The sequence below is a fragment of the Uloborus diversus genome, chromosome 7 (assembly GCF_026930045.1).
Source record: "Uloborus diversus isolate 005 chromosome 7, Udiv.v.3.1, whole genome shotgun sequence".
Taxonomy (NCBI): Eukaryota; Metazoa; Arthropoda; class Arachnida; order Araneae; family Uloboridae; genus Uloborus; species Uloborus diversus.
Window position 1 is genome coordinate 119,886,311 of NC_072737.1, and position 18,432 is coordinate 119,904,742.

At 34.6% G+C, this 18,432-nt stretch overlaps 1 protein-coding gene across 1 annotated transcript in view; it reads left to right on the forward strand.

Moving 5' to 3' along the window:
- Positions 1 to 17,355, forward strand: part of LOC129226531 (U24-ctenitoxin-Pn1a-like) — a 34,363-nt gene extending 17,008 nt beyond the window's left edge. The window contains exons 4-5 of the mRNA XM_054861139.1: positions 13,172 to 13,405; positions 17,027 to 17,355. Of these exons, the coding sequence (XP_054717114.1) occupies positions 13,172 to 13,405; positions 17,027 to 17,178 (386 nt within the window). The 3' untranslated portion in view covers positions 17,179 to 17,355. The remainder of the gene's footprint in view (positions 1 to 13,171; positions 13,406 to 17,026) is intronic.
- The last annotated feature ends 1,077 nt before the right edge of the window (positions 17,356 to 18,432 follow it).

Below are 18,432 nucleotides of genomic sequence, written 5' to 3' on the forward strand. Positions count from 1 at the left end.
GATGCGGCAATGCAAACAGATAACATTTTTCTCTCTTTCAAAACCCAAGCTCCTATAGATTGCAGATTAATCGTAACTAACTGCATTTGGGCGTGCTAATAATCGAACTTGGGTCCTTGGAGACATTTTTTGCGATTGGTTCCAGAGCTTTTTCCATTAGAAGTAAAGTGATTAAACTCACACAGTTCAGAACTCACTGGAAGAAGAGCTTTTAGGAGTGACAAAGGAGGTCAAAACAAACGAGGATACCGACTCCGGTGACACACAACCAAAAACGCTCACATTGAAAATTTTGAACCATTCGTGGACAATAGAAATAATCTTTTTTCTGATTTGTTAGTAAAGGAAGATTTTATCAAGGAAATGACGCAAGTGGTCATGGATGCGTTAATGCTCAGCAAAGAATTAGAGGAAAAAATCTTAATGACTACCAAAAGACTATCATAGCCAGCTCTTCTTCATAAACAGAACACGAAATTAGTTTGTTTTCTTTATGCATATTATGCATAAAAATCGATATAAGTACACATTAAACTTTTTATACAATTAGTCATCACTAGAATGAAGTATTTTTTTTATCTACGGAACCTAATCCCTATTTTGAACCCATTCCCTATTTTTGATATTAGGTCTCAATTTACGCGGTTTCGATTTACGCAGCATTTCCGTGGAACATAACACCCGCGTAAAACGAGGGTCTACTGTACAAGGGTTAAGACAAAATTTGGTCTACAGGTATATCTTAAAGGGCGAGTTGCTCATTTATTTTTGGCTTCAGTCATCCCAAAAGGATGGATCACCGAATAATTTTTATCGTTTTATGTGACTGCTATATCTCAAGAAGTAATGCGAGGATTCATACAAAAATGTAGTATGCAAGTGAAATTGAACGAAAACAAGCCTTATTTTCGTTCTAAGTTGAGTTTCGTAATCGTTCACGTGAGTCAGTGTAATTAAATAAACAATGAAAAATATACTGAATTTAAATATGAGAGGTTGAGCAAGATATCAATAAAATCTAAATTAGCCGTGTATTCCTCTCATTTTTGTAGCACTTTAACTAGCGTGGGTGTTAAATAAAAACTGAGTTTGCATTCTTATACAATTTGCGTAGTAAAAATTCAATAATTAAAACAGCAATTTTTTCTGAGAGGGAAAACTTATTTGTTTATTATTATTATTATCAGTATTCTTTTCTTTCTGAATTACCAAGCTATATTGAGCTGGAACTATTACTTTTTGAAACTCATTTTAAAAATAAGTCTAGGTCAAAATTGATCTGAATAATCTCATTGATATCAGTTATTTCACCCTACATTATGAAATTTTTTCTTTTCTATTTAAAATTGGTAAAATGTGATTCAGCTGACAAGCGCTACTTCGCAAGCATGAAAGTATCCTTTTGAAAACCTCTAATAAAATAGCTATTCTGAAATTGTCGCCCTTGATGTTCTATCGAATATATAAATTTCATGAATATTGAGAATTGAAAATATTTGTCATCGCGTAGAGTCGTTTTTCAAAAATCTGAGTGAAAGACACCTGTTTTAGCAGTTACGGGTTTCATTGATTTCAAAAGATTTGACGGTGAACATTTCGTTGTAATTTCAGAATTTTACTCATAAGACATGGGAGTTTCCACGGCAATAATCTGTCATCTCTGTTAAACATTTGTTTTGCTGTCCCAAAATCCCGGTCGCAAAGGACATACAAATGTCCTCTCCAGTTTTTTTTTTTACAGTTCTTAGGGTGATGTTAAAAAATCTATGAGAAAATTAAATTTCCACTCTGGCCCGTGATTTCGAATTTTTCCAGTGAAAGGGGAGAGGGAGGATAACGGGCATATAACCAATAGGGTGGGCCGAAAAAAGCCGAAAAATTTTTTTTTTCGAAATCAATTTTTGGATAGCGCGCAAAAGTTGCGTGATGAGCTAGTTAGCACTCACAAAAAATTTCTTGGATATTAAAAAATATCTAGCCGGCGCTATTTGACACTAAAAAACCGAAAAAAATGAGAAAAATGAATTTTTGTCGAAATTTCTTTTAAAAAACTAAATTCCAAATATTTTGCTGGAATGCACCGAAAATGTTATATAATGAGCCAGTTCGAGCCCATAAAATGTTTCATTGATTTTAATGAGTATTTAACCGCTCCTTTCGGACATCAAAAAATTGGAGTAAAATGAAAAAATATTGAATTTTTTTAAAACCATTGTGAAAATTATTTTTCAAAATAAAATCATAGACTAATTAATTAAATAGCACTATTAATCTTAATAATTATTATCACGCAATAATATCATACATTTTCTAGAATTACATATAAAGATAGTAAAATTTTGAAAAAGAAATCTTCAAATTTGATTTATAATACCTCATGCATAATGAATATTATTTTTTGGAATAATATTGTCCCTTGTTATCAAATGATGGAAGTTCTTTCCTAGCTTGAAGTTTGGGACGAATGTATCCATCTCGTGCAGTTTCACCACGAACTTTTATGGCAGCCTCGGTTTTTAGTTTCACACAACGTTCCACAGCTTCCGTGTGACAGGGAAATTTCTCGAAAGTGAACTCTGTAGGCTGTTCTTTGCACATTTTTTTCAATTGTTGGTCTTTTAGATGCATTGTAAGAGGTGGCTCTGTTGCAACACAGTTTTGCCCAATGAACTAAATCAACATTATCAATGGCTTCAAAATTAAATTTAGGACGCTTAAATATCGTAACCATCCGAGTTCTTCATCTTCTTATTTCTAGAGTTCAGAATGCACCTAACAGCTAATTCCCGAATGTATTTTCTTGAGTCAAACAACATTGTCAACAGTAGCTGTTCAGGATGAGCGAAATATGCATTATTTGTTACCTTATCCACTTTTCCAATAGCCATTTTTCTTACTGTCCTTTGATCAATTAGAAATTGTTTTTCTCTATCAGGGACTTTTGCTTTTTTTCTGCAATTACACGAATATAAATCTGCGCATTTGCAGGCACAAACGTCAAAGTCGTAGCCTCTGCTTTAAATTTGCCTAAGCTTTGATTGTAAAAGTTACGTCTTTATATTTTTAGTATTTTTTGTTGCGCTATTCGCTATTATATTTAGAATAATAAGATAAAATCATGGTAATCACTCTTCTTATCGAAACAAGGGGAAGGGAAGCACGCCCCCAAATATCAATAACTTTTTTTGCAACTACAGCGGCCACACTTGCTGAAGATGGTTGCTTACTTCCTTCTCCCTTTATTTGCATCTTAGTGATTTGATAAGATCTGATAATGTCCTCATATGTTGGAAGAAATAAAACATCGGGAGGAGACAAATCTCTTCCAGGTCCAAATAGAAGACTACTTGTGTTTGCTCGCGTTATTTTCTTTTTCGCGCGTTTCTACATAACAGTCGTGTTGTATGCCAAAACAAAGATAATAATGCAATGACATTCGAAATGTCCGGCTCCCGTTTAAAAGACTTCAGATGATTCACATTTTTTTAATACTCAAGGGCTCTATTTGTCAAACATATATAAAATAGTTATAACATAATCTTAGGAATAATAGAAGCAGTTGAGCGCCGTTTATTATCCAGGAGAAACAATTGGAACCGAAGATTAAAAAATTAGCATCTTATGTAACTATTTTTTATTTGAGTGTGTGCATTTTTTAAAATTGGCGTACAAGTGTCGCATAAAATTGATTGAATTTTCACTGTTTTTTCTAAGTAACGTATTGCGTAACATTTCAGTATTTACTTATTTTGAAACTACTTTATTTTTTTTTTTTTTTCATTTTTCCCATGTGTCAGTCTTAAAGGAGCGTAGCTAAATATTCTATGAAATGTATAAAAGTCTTTGAGGATTTCAACTAATTCACTGACAGATACTTCTAATGTTTGCTGAAACTAGCTTCAAACTTTCATTTTTAACCCCCCCTCCATTTTATTTATTTATTTATTTATTTATTTATTTGGAAAAAGTGCATTTTTGCCCTTTTTTTCAGTTTTTCAAGGTCAAATAGCGCCGGCTAAATATTAAACAAATTTAGCGAAATTTTTTATGGGTAATAACGGGCCCATATAGCAACTTTTCCGCACCATCCAAAAACAGATTTCCAAAAAAAGTTTTTTCGGCCCACCCTAATAACCAATGCAAATTTCATAGGATTGCTATAAAAAGCACTTCCACTTGTATATATAAAAAAAAATTCAAAGTCGGGGGCCATTCCACCTGATCCCCTAAATGACTGACTTGTCGCTAAAGTAATAATATGCTAGAGTGAAGGAGTTATTTGTTTTTACTTCATTACGCCAAAAAATACAAACCGCCTATTCTCTTGCCATATTCACATCGCGCCTCACTATTCTTTCATTCGCCTTTAGAACAGTTTAGTTTTACTTCCATACCAATTTTTTGTCTGAATCCTTGCGTTACATCTTGATCCTTTGCGTTACATCTTGAGTATTATTATTAATCAGATTAAACGAGAAAGAGAAATCCGTTGCAGCAGCCTTTCGCATGTTTACGTTCGTAATAGTATATAGAAAAACGTATGTTTATCTGAAAACTATTAATTTTCTGGAATTAATCTGATGTTTACGAATTAAGACAGGAGAAAACGTTTGGAATTTTTGAAGGAACTTACTTTGAAAGGCAATTAATATTCTTTCGCAACTTTTATGCTGAAAAGCATCGACGTACATTTAAATTTTTCGTACCAATTGAACTAGCGAATTTTGCGCCGGCGACATTTTGGACCGGCGACATTTTCGACCGGCGACATTTTGGACTGGCGACATTTTGGGCCGGCGACATTTTGGACCGGCGATATTTTATACTGGCGACATTTTGGGCCGGCGACATTGAGGACTGGCGGCATTTTGGGCCGGCGACATTTTGGACCGGCGACATTTTGGACCGGCGACATTTTGGACCGGCGACATTTTGGACTGGCGACATTTTGGACTGGCGACATTTTGGACTGGCGACATTTTGGACTGGCGACATTTTGGGACGGCGACATTTTGGACCGGCGACATTTTGGACTGGCGACATTTTGGACTGGCGACATTTTGGGACGGCGACATTTTGGACCGGCGACATTTTGGGACGGCGACATTTTGGACCGGCGACATTTTGGGACGGCGACATTTTGGTACGGCGTCATTTTGGGACGGCGACATTTTGGCCGCGACATTTTGGCCCGCGACATTTTGGCCGCGACATTTAGGGCGTATACCGTTTGAATTTGGTTTCAAAAATAGTGTATGAATTAAGACTAGACCATCGTAGTCTTAATACACAAAACAAAACATAAAACAGATATTTTAGCTGTATACTGTAATGATCAAAAATTATAAACGTGCATCTGTTATGCATTAGTTTTTTTCTATAAATTGTTCGAAAAAAAAATGCATAAAACTTTGCTGAAAGCACTTAACAAAATAAAAGCAAATGATTTTTATAGGTTTAGTTAATTTAAAAATTTGGGGCCCCCATTAAATTCGTGGCCCAAGCGCTCATGTGCCTTTGTACACTAGGACGGGTCACTATGAAAAAAAGTCATATTTAACAAAATTTATGATATATACTCGCATATATAGGTAAGTGATTAATATTTCTAATCATGATGTATATGACAGATCTACTGGAAAAAATAAGATACAACTTCGGGGCTTATGTCAAAGCGGGGCCTGTGGGACATAATTTGCCCTCTCTTTGCTTAGGCAAGAGTCACTGAGAAAATATTCATTCTACATAAAAAGCCAACTTTTTATTTATCTAAACCATGACATAAGGCACGTCTGGCGAAAAAGAAAAAGAATTAAAATTTTGGGGCCTATGTCAAAGCGGGGCCTGGGTATCATAAACCCTCCATTGATCCCGAAGAGGTATTGATTGTATCCCTGAACAAATATTTGATCTTTAAAAAAATCATGATTTATTAAGCCAACTTGTTTAAGCATTCAAACCAAGATACGCGACAATATTGGTGAAACAAAAAATTGAGATTTGGGGGCCTATGTCAAAGCGGGGCCTGGGGCGGACTGCCCCCTCCGCCGCCCCCCCCCTTCGGTACGCCACTGGATAGGAGAGAAATAGCCAAACTGAAAAGAAGAGTGCGGAACTCCAAACCCTTTTTTTTTTTTTTTTTTGCGTCCCCAAAGCTGGCCTGGAAGTGAGTTTTTAAAACTTTGGTTTTGAAAAAATCCCGAGAAAACGTTCTCAAACCCCACTCCTTACCCTAACATCATTAAAGGTGCGGCCTACACCTAAGTATTTAGGACTACAATTTCGAAAAGCCGTGAGAGTGCTCCCAACGTAACCTCCGAGAAACGCTCTCTCAATTAATCATTCATCATCATTCAAGGTCGAATAAATTTCGTCTTTTGGACTTTAATTTAAAAAAAAACTCTCTGAGGTGTTCCGAAACTGCCGTTTTCCAAATATTACCGAAGATCCTCAAAAATTTCATTGTTAAGGCTTCAATTCAGAAAATTTTTCTGGGGAGATCTCCAAAACCTTCTACTTCCCTAACAGTATTTAAAATCGTCTACGATTGCGTTAACTGAATTTCAGTTTTGAAAATTTGCCAGGGGAGGACTCCGAATCTCTCCACCCATTAACATAACCAAAAATTTTCTAAAACTTCGGTTTCAACAGATCGAAATTTTTTCGAGAGAATGCCCCCCCCACCCCCACCCCTCTCGCCAACATCGAAAAATGTTTTAAATCTCGCTTTTAGTGCTTCAATTACGAAACATTTCTGGCCTCGAGCCCCTTCAAAACTCTCCCTTCCCCCTTTCATCGAAGGTTGCCTTAAATTACGTTTTCGGAGCTTTAATTTCAAGAATCTGGCGGTGCACTAAATTTTAACAAAAAAAATTCTACAATCGCGTTTTTTAAGGCCTCAAAATTTAAAAAAAATTCGGGGGGGGGCGCATCTCTTTTCCCCTTAATATCACCACAGATCATCTAAATCTGCATTTTTCAAACTACAATTTTCAGATTTTTCCCGGGGGAGAGCCCCCAGATTCCCTTTTACGTGTCACAATCACAAATTATTCACAATTGGGAATGCGTGCTTGAAGTATTTTGAAAAATTATAGAACGATGACCCCGTGACTCTTCCTCCCTTAACATCACCATAGGTCATTTAAAACTGTGTTTTTTAAATAACGATCTTGAAAATTCCCAGGGGTGAGCCCCGGACCACCTCTTCTGAACATAATTAAATATAACGTACAATTGTGTTGAGAACTTAAATTTGGAAAAATTATCGGGAAAGGCTATCCTGGGGCTCCTCTTCCCCTTCCTCCCAAACTTAAAATATAGTCTAAAACTGCGTTTTTATGTCTTCAATTTCGAAATAATGCAAGAAGGTAGCCATCCGACACCCCCTAATTATGATTGAATATTATCCTTATGATTAAATTTATATTGGTAGTACTAACGTCTAGTAATATGACTATCCCTGCTAAAACAGAAGCCAAATCTTCTCTCTGCATATTGGAACATGCGTTTAAACAATTAAAGGGCCGACAAAAGCGTCCCCCCCCCCCCCCCAGTTTTTTTGACCTAGCGACGACCCTGGTACTCTTTCCAAAATCTAATGACCGTGTCTCTTTTTCAATGAAGGGAACATCACAGACGGCATAAAGTTGGTGTCCGTTTCATAGCTGGATCAGACGATTTGATTTCTTTAAATTTTTTCTAAATTTTCTGGAAGTGGCACAATTCTGCATGATGAATGCGTGTGTAAAAATGATGAGAGGGAGAGAGGTCAAAAATGTTTTATTGTTTGTTATAATTCTGACCAGTATGCTCTAGTCTTCCATTGATTCATTAGCACCTCGACAATAGTTAAGAACTAGTTTTGAAGATTGCGAATACAGTAAAACCTGTAAAATTGACTACCCTTGTAAGTTGACCACCTGTCTATGTTGACCGCTTTTGACAGGAACGAAATTAGTGCTATCTCATATAATGAAGGAAAACCTCTATAACTTGACCACCTGCCTATCTTGAGTATAGCATAGTAATGTATGCCAAATTTGGTCTGGAGTATTTTAAAAAACCCTTTGTAAGTTGACCACTTGGTTTATTTTTTTAAACTTTCTTCAGCATATCATTTTATTTTATTATTTATTTATTTATAATAATAATAATTATTATTTTTTTTTTGATAGCTTTAAAAGAATGTTTTTAATGCTTTGATGAAATACTAGCATTTTACTAGCTAAACAGCAGCATAAAGCTTATGCTGCTCTTGATTCTCCAAACTCGTTTTTCATTTGTTGTTCTATTTGAGACAGCTTTTTGTACTCTGTTCAATGAAAATAGGTGTCAGTAGAAAAGTTCTAAGTCTTTTCTTGCAGTTGCAATATGTTGTAGCAACACAGGAATTCTGCTGAAAAGAGCAGACCCGGATCCATACATTTTTGCCCCCTGCAACAAAATATGTAGGGCCCTTCCCTAGTGGCTAGCGGTGTCAATTTGTAAAACAAATAAGCCTTACTGCTAGGGTTTTTTTTTCTATTTTTTCTTCAATTTCTAGGGCCGTTAGCTTCTTTAAGGACGCGGGCCTCTTGCACTGCGGGTACGCAGATCTGGGCCTGCTAATGAGTAAAGTTACAAGTTTGTGGTGCAAAGGATTAAGAAATAGGACTTTTTAATTTTGCCTTTATGAACTGGGAGAGTCGAGCTTGTTGCTTTTTGTACTATAAGTTTTACATAAAAAGGCTTCAAAAAGAAAGTTATTTGAACTTGAGATTAATAAAAAAGTATGAAATATTAAAAGTAATTGAAAATGAGAAAGCCAGAGAAAATAACCTGGCACATATGAAATTTCTAAAACTCCAGTGCCTAATAAAGTTTAAAACAAGGAAAAAATAACAAATTTATTTGAATAGTATCTTTAATTATTGTTTCACTTTCAATAATGTTAAGCAATGAAAGTGAGTTGAACAGAAAGAGTAAGGGTGAATTCCTCAAAAAATGATTACATGGTGTAAAAAAAAATACCCCCTTTATAAGTTGACCGCTAAAGTACTGCACCGCGAGTGGTCAACTTACACAGGTTTTACTGTAACATATTTTTTTATCCCTCCAATTGACAATTAATATATTTTCTTCATTAACGAGCTTAAAAGCTTGTGAAGAATTTTTCATCTCACTTTGCTCCCATCTTCTCTACCAATTTTAAACTCATTGTTTCAATTTATCATTACATGATTTTTATTAAAACTTTCAGTGATGTTGGTTTTCGCGGATGGAGGTAGAACATTCTGTTCTTAAGGTGTTTAAATTATGTTTCATAAATCATATTTACTTTCTTCTATATCTGATAAAAGGATATCTGATTCATTAAAATTCTCGAGTTCTGATTTTCGATATGTGCTGAATAGCTGAATCCATTTTTGAGGATTTCCGGAATATATCTGTCACGGTGTGTCTGATCCATCTTTTTTGGATATACAACTTCAATTTTGGAAAACTTCCAGGAGAACGCCCCTCCCCCACTGTAGCGCTAAAATAACACCCTCTTTATCATCAAAAGTCATCTAAAACTGCGTTTGTCGAACTGCAATTTCGAAAAATTTATAGGAGAGAGCCCCTGATTCCCCTCTCTTTCCTTAACACGATCAAAAAAAAGCCTAGAACTGCATTTTTGAAGTATCTATTTCAAACAATTGCCGGGGGAATGGCACCGAAATTCACCTTCCACTAACATTATCCAGATCTATCAAAACTGCGATTTTAAAGCTACAAGTTCGAAAATTTAAGTGGAGCGCCCCTCCCCTCCCCTACTTTTGCCAACATTATTAAAAAATCGTGTTAAGTTTCGTTTTTAGGGCTTCAATGTCGAGAAAATTCCGGGAGAGCTTCCGAAAACTCGTTTTCTTAACGTCACAAAGGTCGGCTACAACTTCGATTTTAGAGCTTCAATTTCAGAAAAGTGCTTTTCCCCCAACCATAGATAGCGTTTTTAAGACTTTAATTTTAAAAATTTTCCTAGGGCCAGCCCTAGGATCTCTTCTTTCCCTAGCATTACCACAGATAGTCTAAAACTACGTTTTTAGAACTACAATTTTGAAAACAAAGGAAAACCCTCTTTCACAACAACGTTTAACTATCTATTAAACTATCTACAATTGCGCTTTTAAAGTTTCAATATTGAAAAATTACCGGGAAGGGCACACCAAATCATTTATCCCCCAAACATCACCAGAGATCGTGTAAAAATGGTTTTAAAACTACAATTTCGAAAAGTTTCCGGAGGAAAAACCCCGAAACCCACTATCTAAGTGATAATAATTTCATAATAATGAGATTCATATTGTATAGATTCATATTGTATACATCTAGTAATGACTCTATCCCAAGCCAGAAAGTTGAATCCACTCTTCCTGTAACTGTTCATACGTTTGGAAAAAAAAAAGTGTAGCAAAATTCAGGGGTACCCAAAACTTGTTTACTCAAGGTGCACGTTGTAAAATTTTCTGTAGCCAATTCAGGTCAACAATCCAACAATATTTCACTTCAAATGCTATTTGTTAGCGCTACCCCCCCCCCCCCCCCCACCTCAATGAATTTGACTGGAAATTATACTCTAAAAACTGCTATATTTAACCCGATTCGAAAGCGAGAAAAAAAATTTTTTTTTGGGGGGGGGGGGGGACTTGCGCCATTGAGCTTGGGGGGGATGGGCATCCCTGGCCCCTTTCCCTAGTTTCCAACTATAGGCTAACGTGGCCTCTCGTCAGTCCTGCTTGCACTAAATCTTTTCTTTTTCTTTATGAACAAAACCATTTTACAAATTAAAAACTGCAATCTCCAACTCTCACTTTTAAAAATAATTGCAATGTTACCTCCCTTTCCACTTTTAATGTTTCTAACTCCGCTACAGCTACTTTTTCAACAGCTGCGTGGCTCGCCGATCTTAATGAAATTCTTGATGTGGCCCACGGACGGTAAAAGGTAGACCACTCCCTAATCTAAGCGAAACTCAAAGGCAAGGTTATAGGAGAAGTGAGGTGAATATGCTGAAAACAATAATTTCATCTACTAAGACAAAAGACTCAGAGATAGCCAGTCAAAAACATATTTTAAAGAATTATTATGGAGAATGTGAACAATATTGAACTGCATGGCCAATTTGAAGTGCATTCAGAAATCATAATTTATGTCATACTTTAGTGTTCACAGTTATTCAAAATTAAGTTCAAGTTCCATCAATATCAGTAGAACCAATTAAGTTTCGGGAAAATACAAACGAAAGCAAAGAAGAAAGTCTGTAAAAACTCAATGCATGATTCTCAAAACAATCCCTAAAAATTTCAATAGCGTCATGATCTACTTAGACCTCGTGTACATGGGCACCCATATGCAAAATTTTAACGTGGGAGGTTCAGATGTCTTCCCCATAGAAACCGATTTCAGTGCAGATTAGAGTTACAGTCTGACCACGGATTGTATGGAAAGACAAACATCCGTTTTACAGCCAGAAATAGACGAATCTATTATTTTTTACCGATGTCAGTTTTTGCAGAAGCAGAGTCTCATTGAAATGAGCGGAATATGCGCATCAAATTTTTACTTTTCCCCCTCATTCACATAAATTCGTCTTACCTGGACATTTAAAATTCCATGCAATCCGTGGATAGACAGTACTAAAAATTGACATTTTTAATAACTTATTCATTAATGGCTGGATAAGAAATGTTTTTACACTTTTGCAAAGACAAAAGTACTAAAAGCAAGGAAGTTCTAATTTCCAAGGGAGGGGAGAAATTTAAGCCCTGACGCCCCCCATATGGGCGCCTATGCTCGTGTAAAGCCCTGTATACAGGACTTTACACTCGTGTGGACACTTCTGGCTTACACAATACGCCTTGATTTTAATCTTTTCAGTAGAAATCAAAGAAAACAGGACTGTGCCCAAGGGAAGGTTTTAGGGGTTAAACCCCTCCCATTGAAAAAAATAATCAAGTCATTTTTCAAAATGTACCATAAGTTTAAATTAATAGTAGAGTGACTACACTAGTACAGTTTTCACCCTCTTTAATATTTTCTCACCTATAACATTTTCTCGAAGTCTAGGATACCCACACCACTTTGCAGAAAACTGAAGTTATGTTTGAAAAAATTAACTGTGACCAAATGACTGAAGAGCAATTCAAAGCATCTACAGTTGGGCAAACCCATTGAGAAGAGATAAAATGGAGGGAGTGAAAACTTTCATTAGTGAAGCAAAGATTCCCAAGTCACGTTAAAGCAAAGCATTGGAAGAAATTAGGTTTCTTTCATTAGTTTCACGCAAAACGTGTCAACCATTCGGCTTTGTTGAGTCACGTGACTGGGGCTCTTTGCCTCAGCTTTTGATAAGCAAATGATTGGACTTGCTCCCTCCATTTACTAATTTCTGCTCTAAGGGCAAACCTAACCTGGCAGCACTGTGAAGGCTACACAGATTCTAATCACAGCATTACAATGCTGTCAGGTTAGGTTTGCCCCAACAGTAGGTGAAAATAGTTTTAAAGGGAGTGTCAGACAGGTGTGGAGCCAAAAAAATATTTTAGAGGGACAAGAGATATGGTATCTATTAGTGTTTATTAATTTTTTTAATGGTCAAAAAAGGAACATTTCTGAGTCTCAGGAAGGGATATATCCTCAAATCCTTGTCCTTGGATACGCCTTTGGTGTGGGATGAATTTGTCGTTTCACATACCAGAAGAATGTTTCTATGAGAAACAACAAAAAAAATAAAAAGAAAATAATAGTGCAACTGTTGGACATATAAAATTTATATTTTCATTTAATTCTAATAGAACATTATTCGATAAAACAAAAAATAGCATTAGGTGCTATAAAAGGAACGTGTGTGACTTTTTTTTTTCCACTTCTTACAAAATGCTCCACTTTGTACAAAAAAGATTTGGCTGAAAACACACATGCACAATAATTGCAAAAACAAATTTTGAAAAATCTAGTTATCGAATTAAAATAAATTATTCACAAGCTTAGTTAGGTTTTCTTTGTAAACATGTAAGTTATAAAGGAAACCCTCCCTTTTTGAAATCCTGGGCACAGGCCTGAAAGAAACGAACTAATTTTCTCATGACTTTCCAATTCGAACATTAAAATAATAAAACTGTATTTTTATTACATTATTTCTTTGCAGTTGACACACGTACAGAAACCACATGCCAAACTCATAAACGTAACACTGGTGGCAACGCACCTGTGCAGTGGGACATCCGTTGTGATGAACAGGGAAATTACGAACCTCTTCAGTGCACCAAGGGTAAACCAAAATGGTGCTCTTGCTACAATAAAGAAGAGGCAGTGACTTCTCCTTCCAAATCCACCCGTTACTGCAAATGCCCAGTAGAAAAAGATGCAGCGATTAAAAATGGTAAGTACAACAAAAAACATATTTCCAACTACTGTTAAAACTGCGAGTTGTGTGTGGCATTGGTACCTTTTAGGATGAAACATTTGACGCACCAACGGTACCCCTTTAAGGGTACCTTTTTGGCTACCTATAGCTATATTTCAGGAATATATTTCACAGTTGGGGGTAAAATCTTGGCAATAAAGAGTCACACGGTCACCAACTTGTAACAATACTTAAGTTTGCCTCAAAAACATGCAAAAGCCCCCTTTTGGAACATTTGAATGCAATCAAAAGAGGAGGTGCACAACTAGACCCTACTCGGGGTCTACATACAAAATTTCAACCTTAAGCCATTCCGTTTTTGAGTTATGCGAGATACATACATACGTCTTGTGAAAACTTGTGATTTTTTTTTCCTGGATAATTTATTTATTCAGAGATATGTTCTTAAATTTAGTTAAAAAAAACCTGTAATGTATAGGGCAGTCATCAAGCTATATAAGTTAACATAAACTGAAAATTACTGTATACCTAAACAGACTAAAGGAGCCAGCGTGGTTTCTACCCATTTTGTGGGGTGAATTTTTTTAAAAAATTCTTCTTGAGTCCACATGCCCAATACATCTTCTGTTATGACAAAATAAAAACAGGCATTATTTTTAGGTTTTCTATCTCTACACGCCTAAATGCAGAGTTGAGTTGATTTCTCTTTCAAAGGGCAATAACTACCGTTAGGTTAGTAAGCACCAGCCGATCCTGTTTATAACATTTGGAATTCCAACCGACAGCAAAAGGAAAGATACAGGTGAAACTAGAGTGAACAGCATTTTTTTAATGTTAACAATTAAGCGAAATGAATAAAATACATTTTTATTGCAAAATACCTCAGAGGCTACTGTGGTCCCTTCCGTTTCATAGGTTCATCAACATTTACAGTACTTATGAGGCAAATGACGAAATGATTAAATAAGCACTCAAATAGTGCCGTATCAGGGGCAGATACAGACTACCACTTTAGGGGGGATTCATGCTAAAGGATGCCCCCCCCCCCAAATGAACCTACGGTTTTGGGTGCCAAATATTTCCGATACTTGTTGGGTGTCAATAAAAAGCACCAAATCGACTAGAAATAAGGCACTAATAGGGCATAAACGCTACTAATTAATTCCATAAGCAATGAAAAGAAGTAGCATTTCAAATATTTACTTTCAAAAATAACTAATGAGCTGAACATATAACTGGAATTGGTTACATCTTTATACATAAATGGCAACTTCTGTATGGATGTCCAGGGTAAGCTTCAAAAGTACTGGCCCGATATTAACAATTTTTTCACCATAGATAGCTACATTATCAGGAATCAACATAGGCTACAATTTATTTCTAAAAAACTTAGTTTTAAAAAGTTATGATGGTAAACGGTAAATTTTATGTAATTTCCTCATTAAATGAATAAATATAAAACCCATTGTTACAAAAATTTGTTGCCTTACAACAGCAATATTAATAGTTCTTAGGATTTTTATCCTCATCTATGCCAATAATTGATAACGGAACAAAGTAAAAAGACGATTTTGGCAACAGTTGGAAAATAGAAAGTGTTTATAGTCAAAAATTACACAGACCTGCAAAATTCGGGTCATAAAAAAGTGATTGTACGGTATTGAGTGACTTTTATTCTACTGGATGCACTGATTTCAAGTATGAAATCCATTTTTATCAATCATAAAGATATTTTCACCAATTGGGCATTAACATATAGGCAGAAAAACCAATTTTTTCCTATTCTGAGAGAAAAAGTCTTTTCAAAATATGTGTAAATTTATTACTTACACTTACAAACAAGTTAATGCATCAAACATACAATTGGAAATAAATGACTAAATACATATATTAATTTCATATAAATAAGAATATAGTAATAATTAATCATAACGATTCAATTATAAGGGAAGGCAATCTTTTCAACTGGCGCTGTTTTTGCAGCCAAAGACTATGTAATAATGTTTCTCGGCTTTCATTTCACCATGTAACCAAAATATCTCAATTAAAATAATCTTTAAAACTTTTGTTAAAATGTAAAATAATCTACTAACTAAATTAGGCAAATCTATTAAACAGCACAAAAACTTCCATTAGTTTCGTCACAATTTCAAACACTGGCCAAGTTTTGCTACTTATTTCGGAAGAAAATATTTAGCATTTTATGATCATCAAAAATCTCAGTATTTGGCGACAATATCTCTTTGACCAAAATTAGTAACAGACAGTTTTACAAAGTAGGGAGGGGGAGCATTATCTAAGGTATCCCAAAACGATTAGGTACCACAAATTTGGTAACATTTTTAATCGCACCAAGACCCGACAATAATTGAAATTTCACAAAAGAACTAAAGCAAGTATAGTGGGATTATGGGCGGCTACATTTTTAAAAACCATTTGTGTTTCAATAGCCATATAGAAAAAGCTTTCGACTATGTTCAAAAAAAAAAAAAAACTGATAAATCTTTATAAACAAGTAAAATTTCATGTTTTGGAAATTCTTCAAATTTTTTTGCATAAAAGTCTTGTTTTTGTTTCTAACTGAATACTATTTTGGTCTTTGCACTTATTGCTATTTTACTTTTATGGGTGAATCACATCAAAGCGGAATGTTTTGAGTTTTTTCAGTTAAAACAGAAAATGAATGAAAGTAGCGATTGTTTCTCACAATTATTACTGGCCCAGGCAATGCCGGGTATTTTTGCTAGTTTTATTCATAAAGTGCTGGAACACAATGTGAAACTATTGTTGACAGTTTAGGAGGGGTCATGACCCCCATGACCCTCCCCTAGGATCCGCGCATGTGTCATATAATGAAAAGTCAGAAAGTTTCATGCAGCTCTGTTAGATATTATTCAATTCATTAAACAACAAACTGCGAGAGGGGTCTCACAGGTCCCTCCATCTTTCAGTGGTGGCTAAAGTCAAGTGGATATCTAAAACAGCAAAGATTGAGCTTCCAAACTCAATCAGAAAAAACACAAGTTGCAAGAACTCATTAAACTAAAAACAAACAAGAAAATTTTTACACTAACATCGCTACACATTAAATGTTAAAATATTTTTGATAAATATCCATATTGCTACATTTCTTGCAAATCATCAATTATTTGGACAATATCTATGTGGTTTAAGATGTCCTTCTGTATTTTTAATATGTTTACTTCTTTCACTATTATTTCTTTAAATATAATGGGAGACATTTGTTTTCATTCCTTAATTCTTTCTCCGGGTGCACTAAATATGGAAATTGTTAGAAAAATCTTCAAAATTTAAAATTTTTGAAATGTGTAAGACACTTCTTCAGCAGTTAAGATATATTTAGTACCTATGTACACTATCCAAGTTATAACTAAATGAAGAAACATCAAAGTAAATTTTAAATATGCTCTAAAATAAACCCTAAAAGCCACATTCTAAGAGCTAAATACATAGATTCAATTTATCATTTCTTGTGCTCTACATCAAGTCAAATTAGGATATCATAGTCATGCACCGTAACTTAAAGTAATATTAGTGAAACGATAGTAACTTTATGCATGGTAATTGAATATCCCAATACAAATTTAAAAGTTTGTCAATTCAATCTAATTACAGCTGCTTCAGCATGCGAGACCCCAACATGTCAAAGGGATGGAAAGTATGAGAAAAAGCAATGCTGCGCTACCACAGGCAAATGTCATTGTGTCGATGAAATCACCGGAGAAAAAAGAACGCAACCAACAACAAACCAGTCTGTGAAGTGTTAACTTTGCTACCTTCTTATTAAGTTACATTTCTTTCTTGATTGTATTTAATTGATTACTGCTTTGTTTGCCGAATTTTTTTGCCAAATGTATGGAAATGCAACAGCTATGCTCGTATTTGCTGTTTGAACAAATATGATCAATGTAATACAATTATTTTTAAAATAAACTTTTTTTTAATGTATTTACAATAGATGTCTTCATTCCCTTCAGTTAATGTTAAGTTCAAACACCAAAACTCTTATTGCAGCCTAATATATTTGGGAGGAGGAATCTTCTTGAAAGAAAAATGTTCTAGGTTTTTTTTCAAATGCAGATCTTTTAAAAAGTTAGCCAGTAAAAAAGGGGTACGATTATTTTGCCGGCAAACGTGTTCAAAAGTTTCTGTACTTTTACTAATAAAATAGAGCTTCCATTAGCAGTTTATATCATTAATTTTTATTTATTTATTTTTTTCAAACCAGCAATATATTCAGTATTATACCACTGAACAATGTAGTTAATAGATACTAGGGGTGCAACATCAATGTCTATGCTTTTGAAACATCTATGTTTTTTTGACATAGATGTTTTATATATGAACTTAAAATACCCTTAAAAAATGTGAATGTGCACAGTTACCAACAAAGCTTTATTATTAAATTAGTTATTGAGATATGTATCACACTGGAAATTTTTCTATAATTAGCTTTCTAAAGAAGTAAGACATTTTTAGAGGGAAGTTTAATGATCCTTACAGTGATAGCACACTGTTAACTAGACTATTGAATGTTACTAAATACTTCCCCTAATATAAACATGAGATTACATCATACAATGTTTGAAAACATTGATGTTTTTGAGTCACTGTATGGATACCATTGATGTTTATCCATGCTACACCGATCAAATGAAAGTTAAAATATCGTTTAATGGTTAGAATGGATGTCTTAGCTAATCACTAGCATCGGAGTAACCAGTTAAGAAACAAAATATCATCAATGTATGCAAGTTTTAAAACATCTTATTACATAGGTGAATCTCAAATATCTTAAATAAAATAAACTTATAAAAAAACAATAAAATCTTACAATATTAAAAGTAAAATTTGTGTAAAAAAATAGGATTTTCTAATAAAGTGACCTGTAAACTTTACTTGTTGTCAACAGAGTTAAATATTTAAATTTTCCCCTTTAAAAAAATACATAAAAAAAACTCTTCAAGTCATTTTTCATTCATGCACACAATATAAACAGAACAGAGAACACATTGAAAATA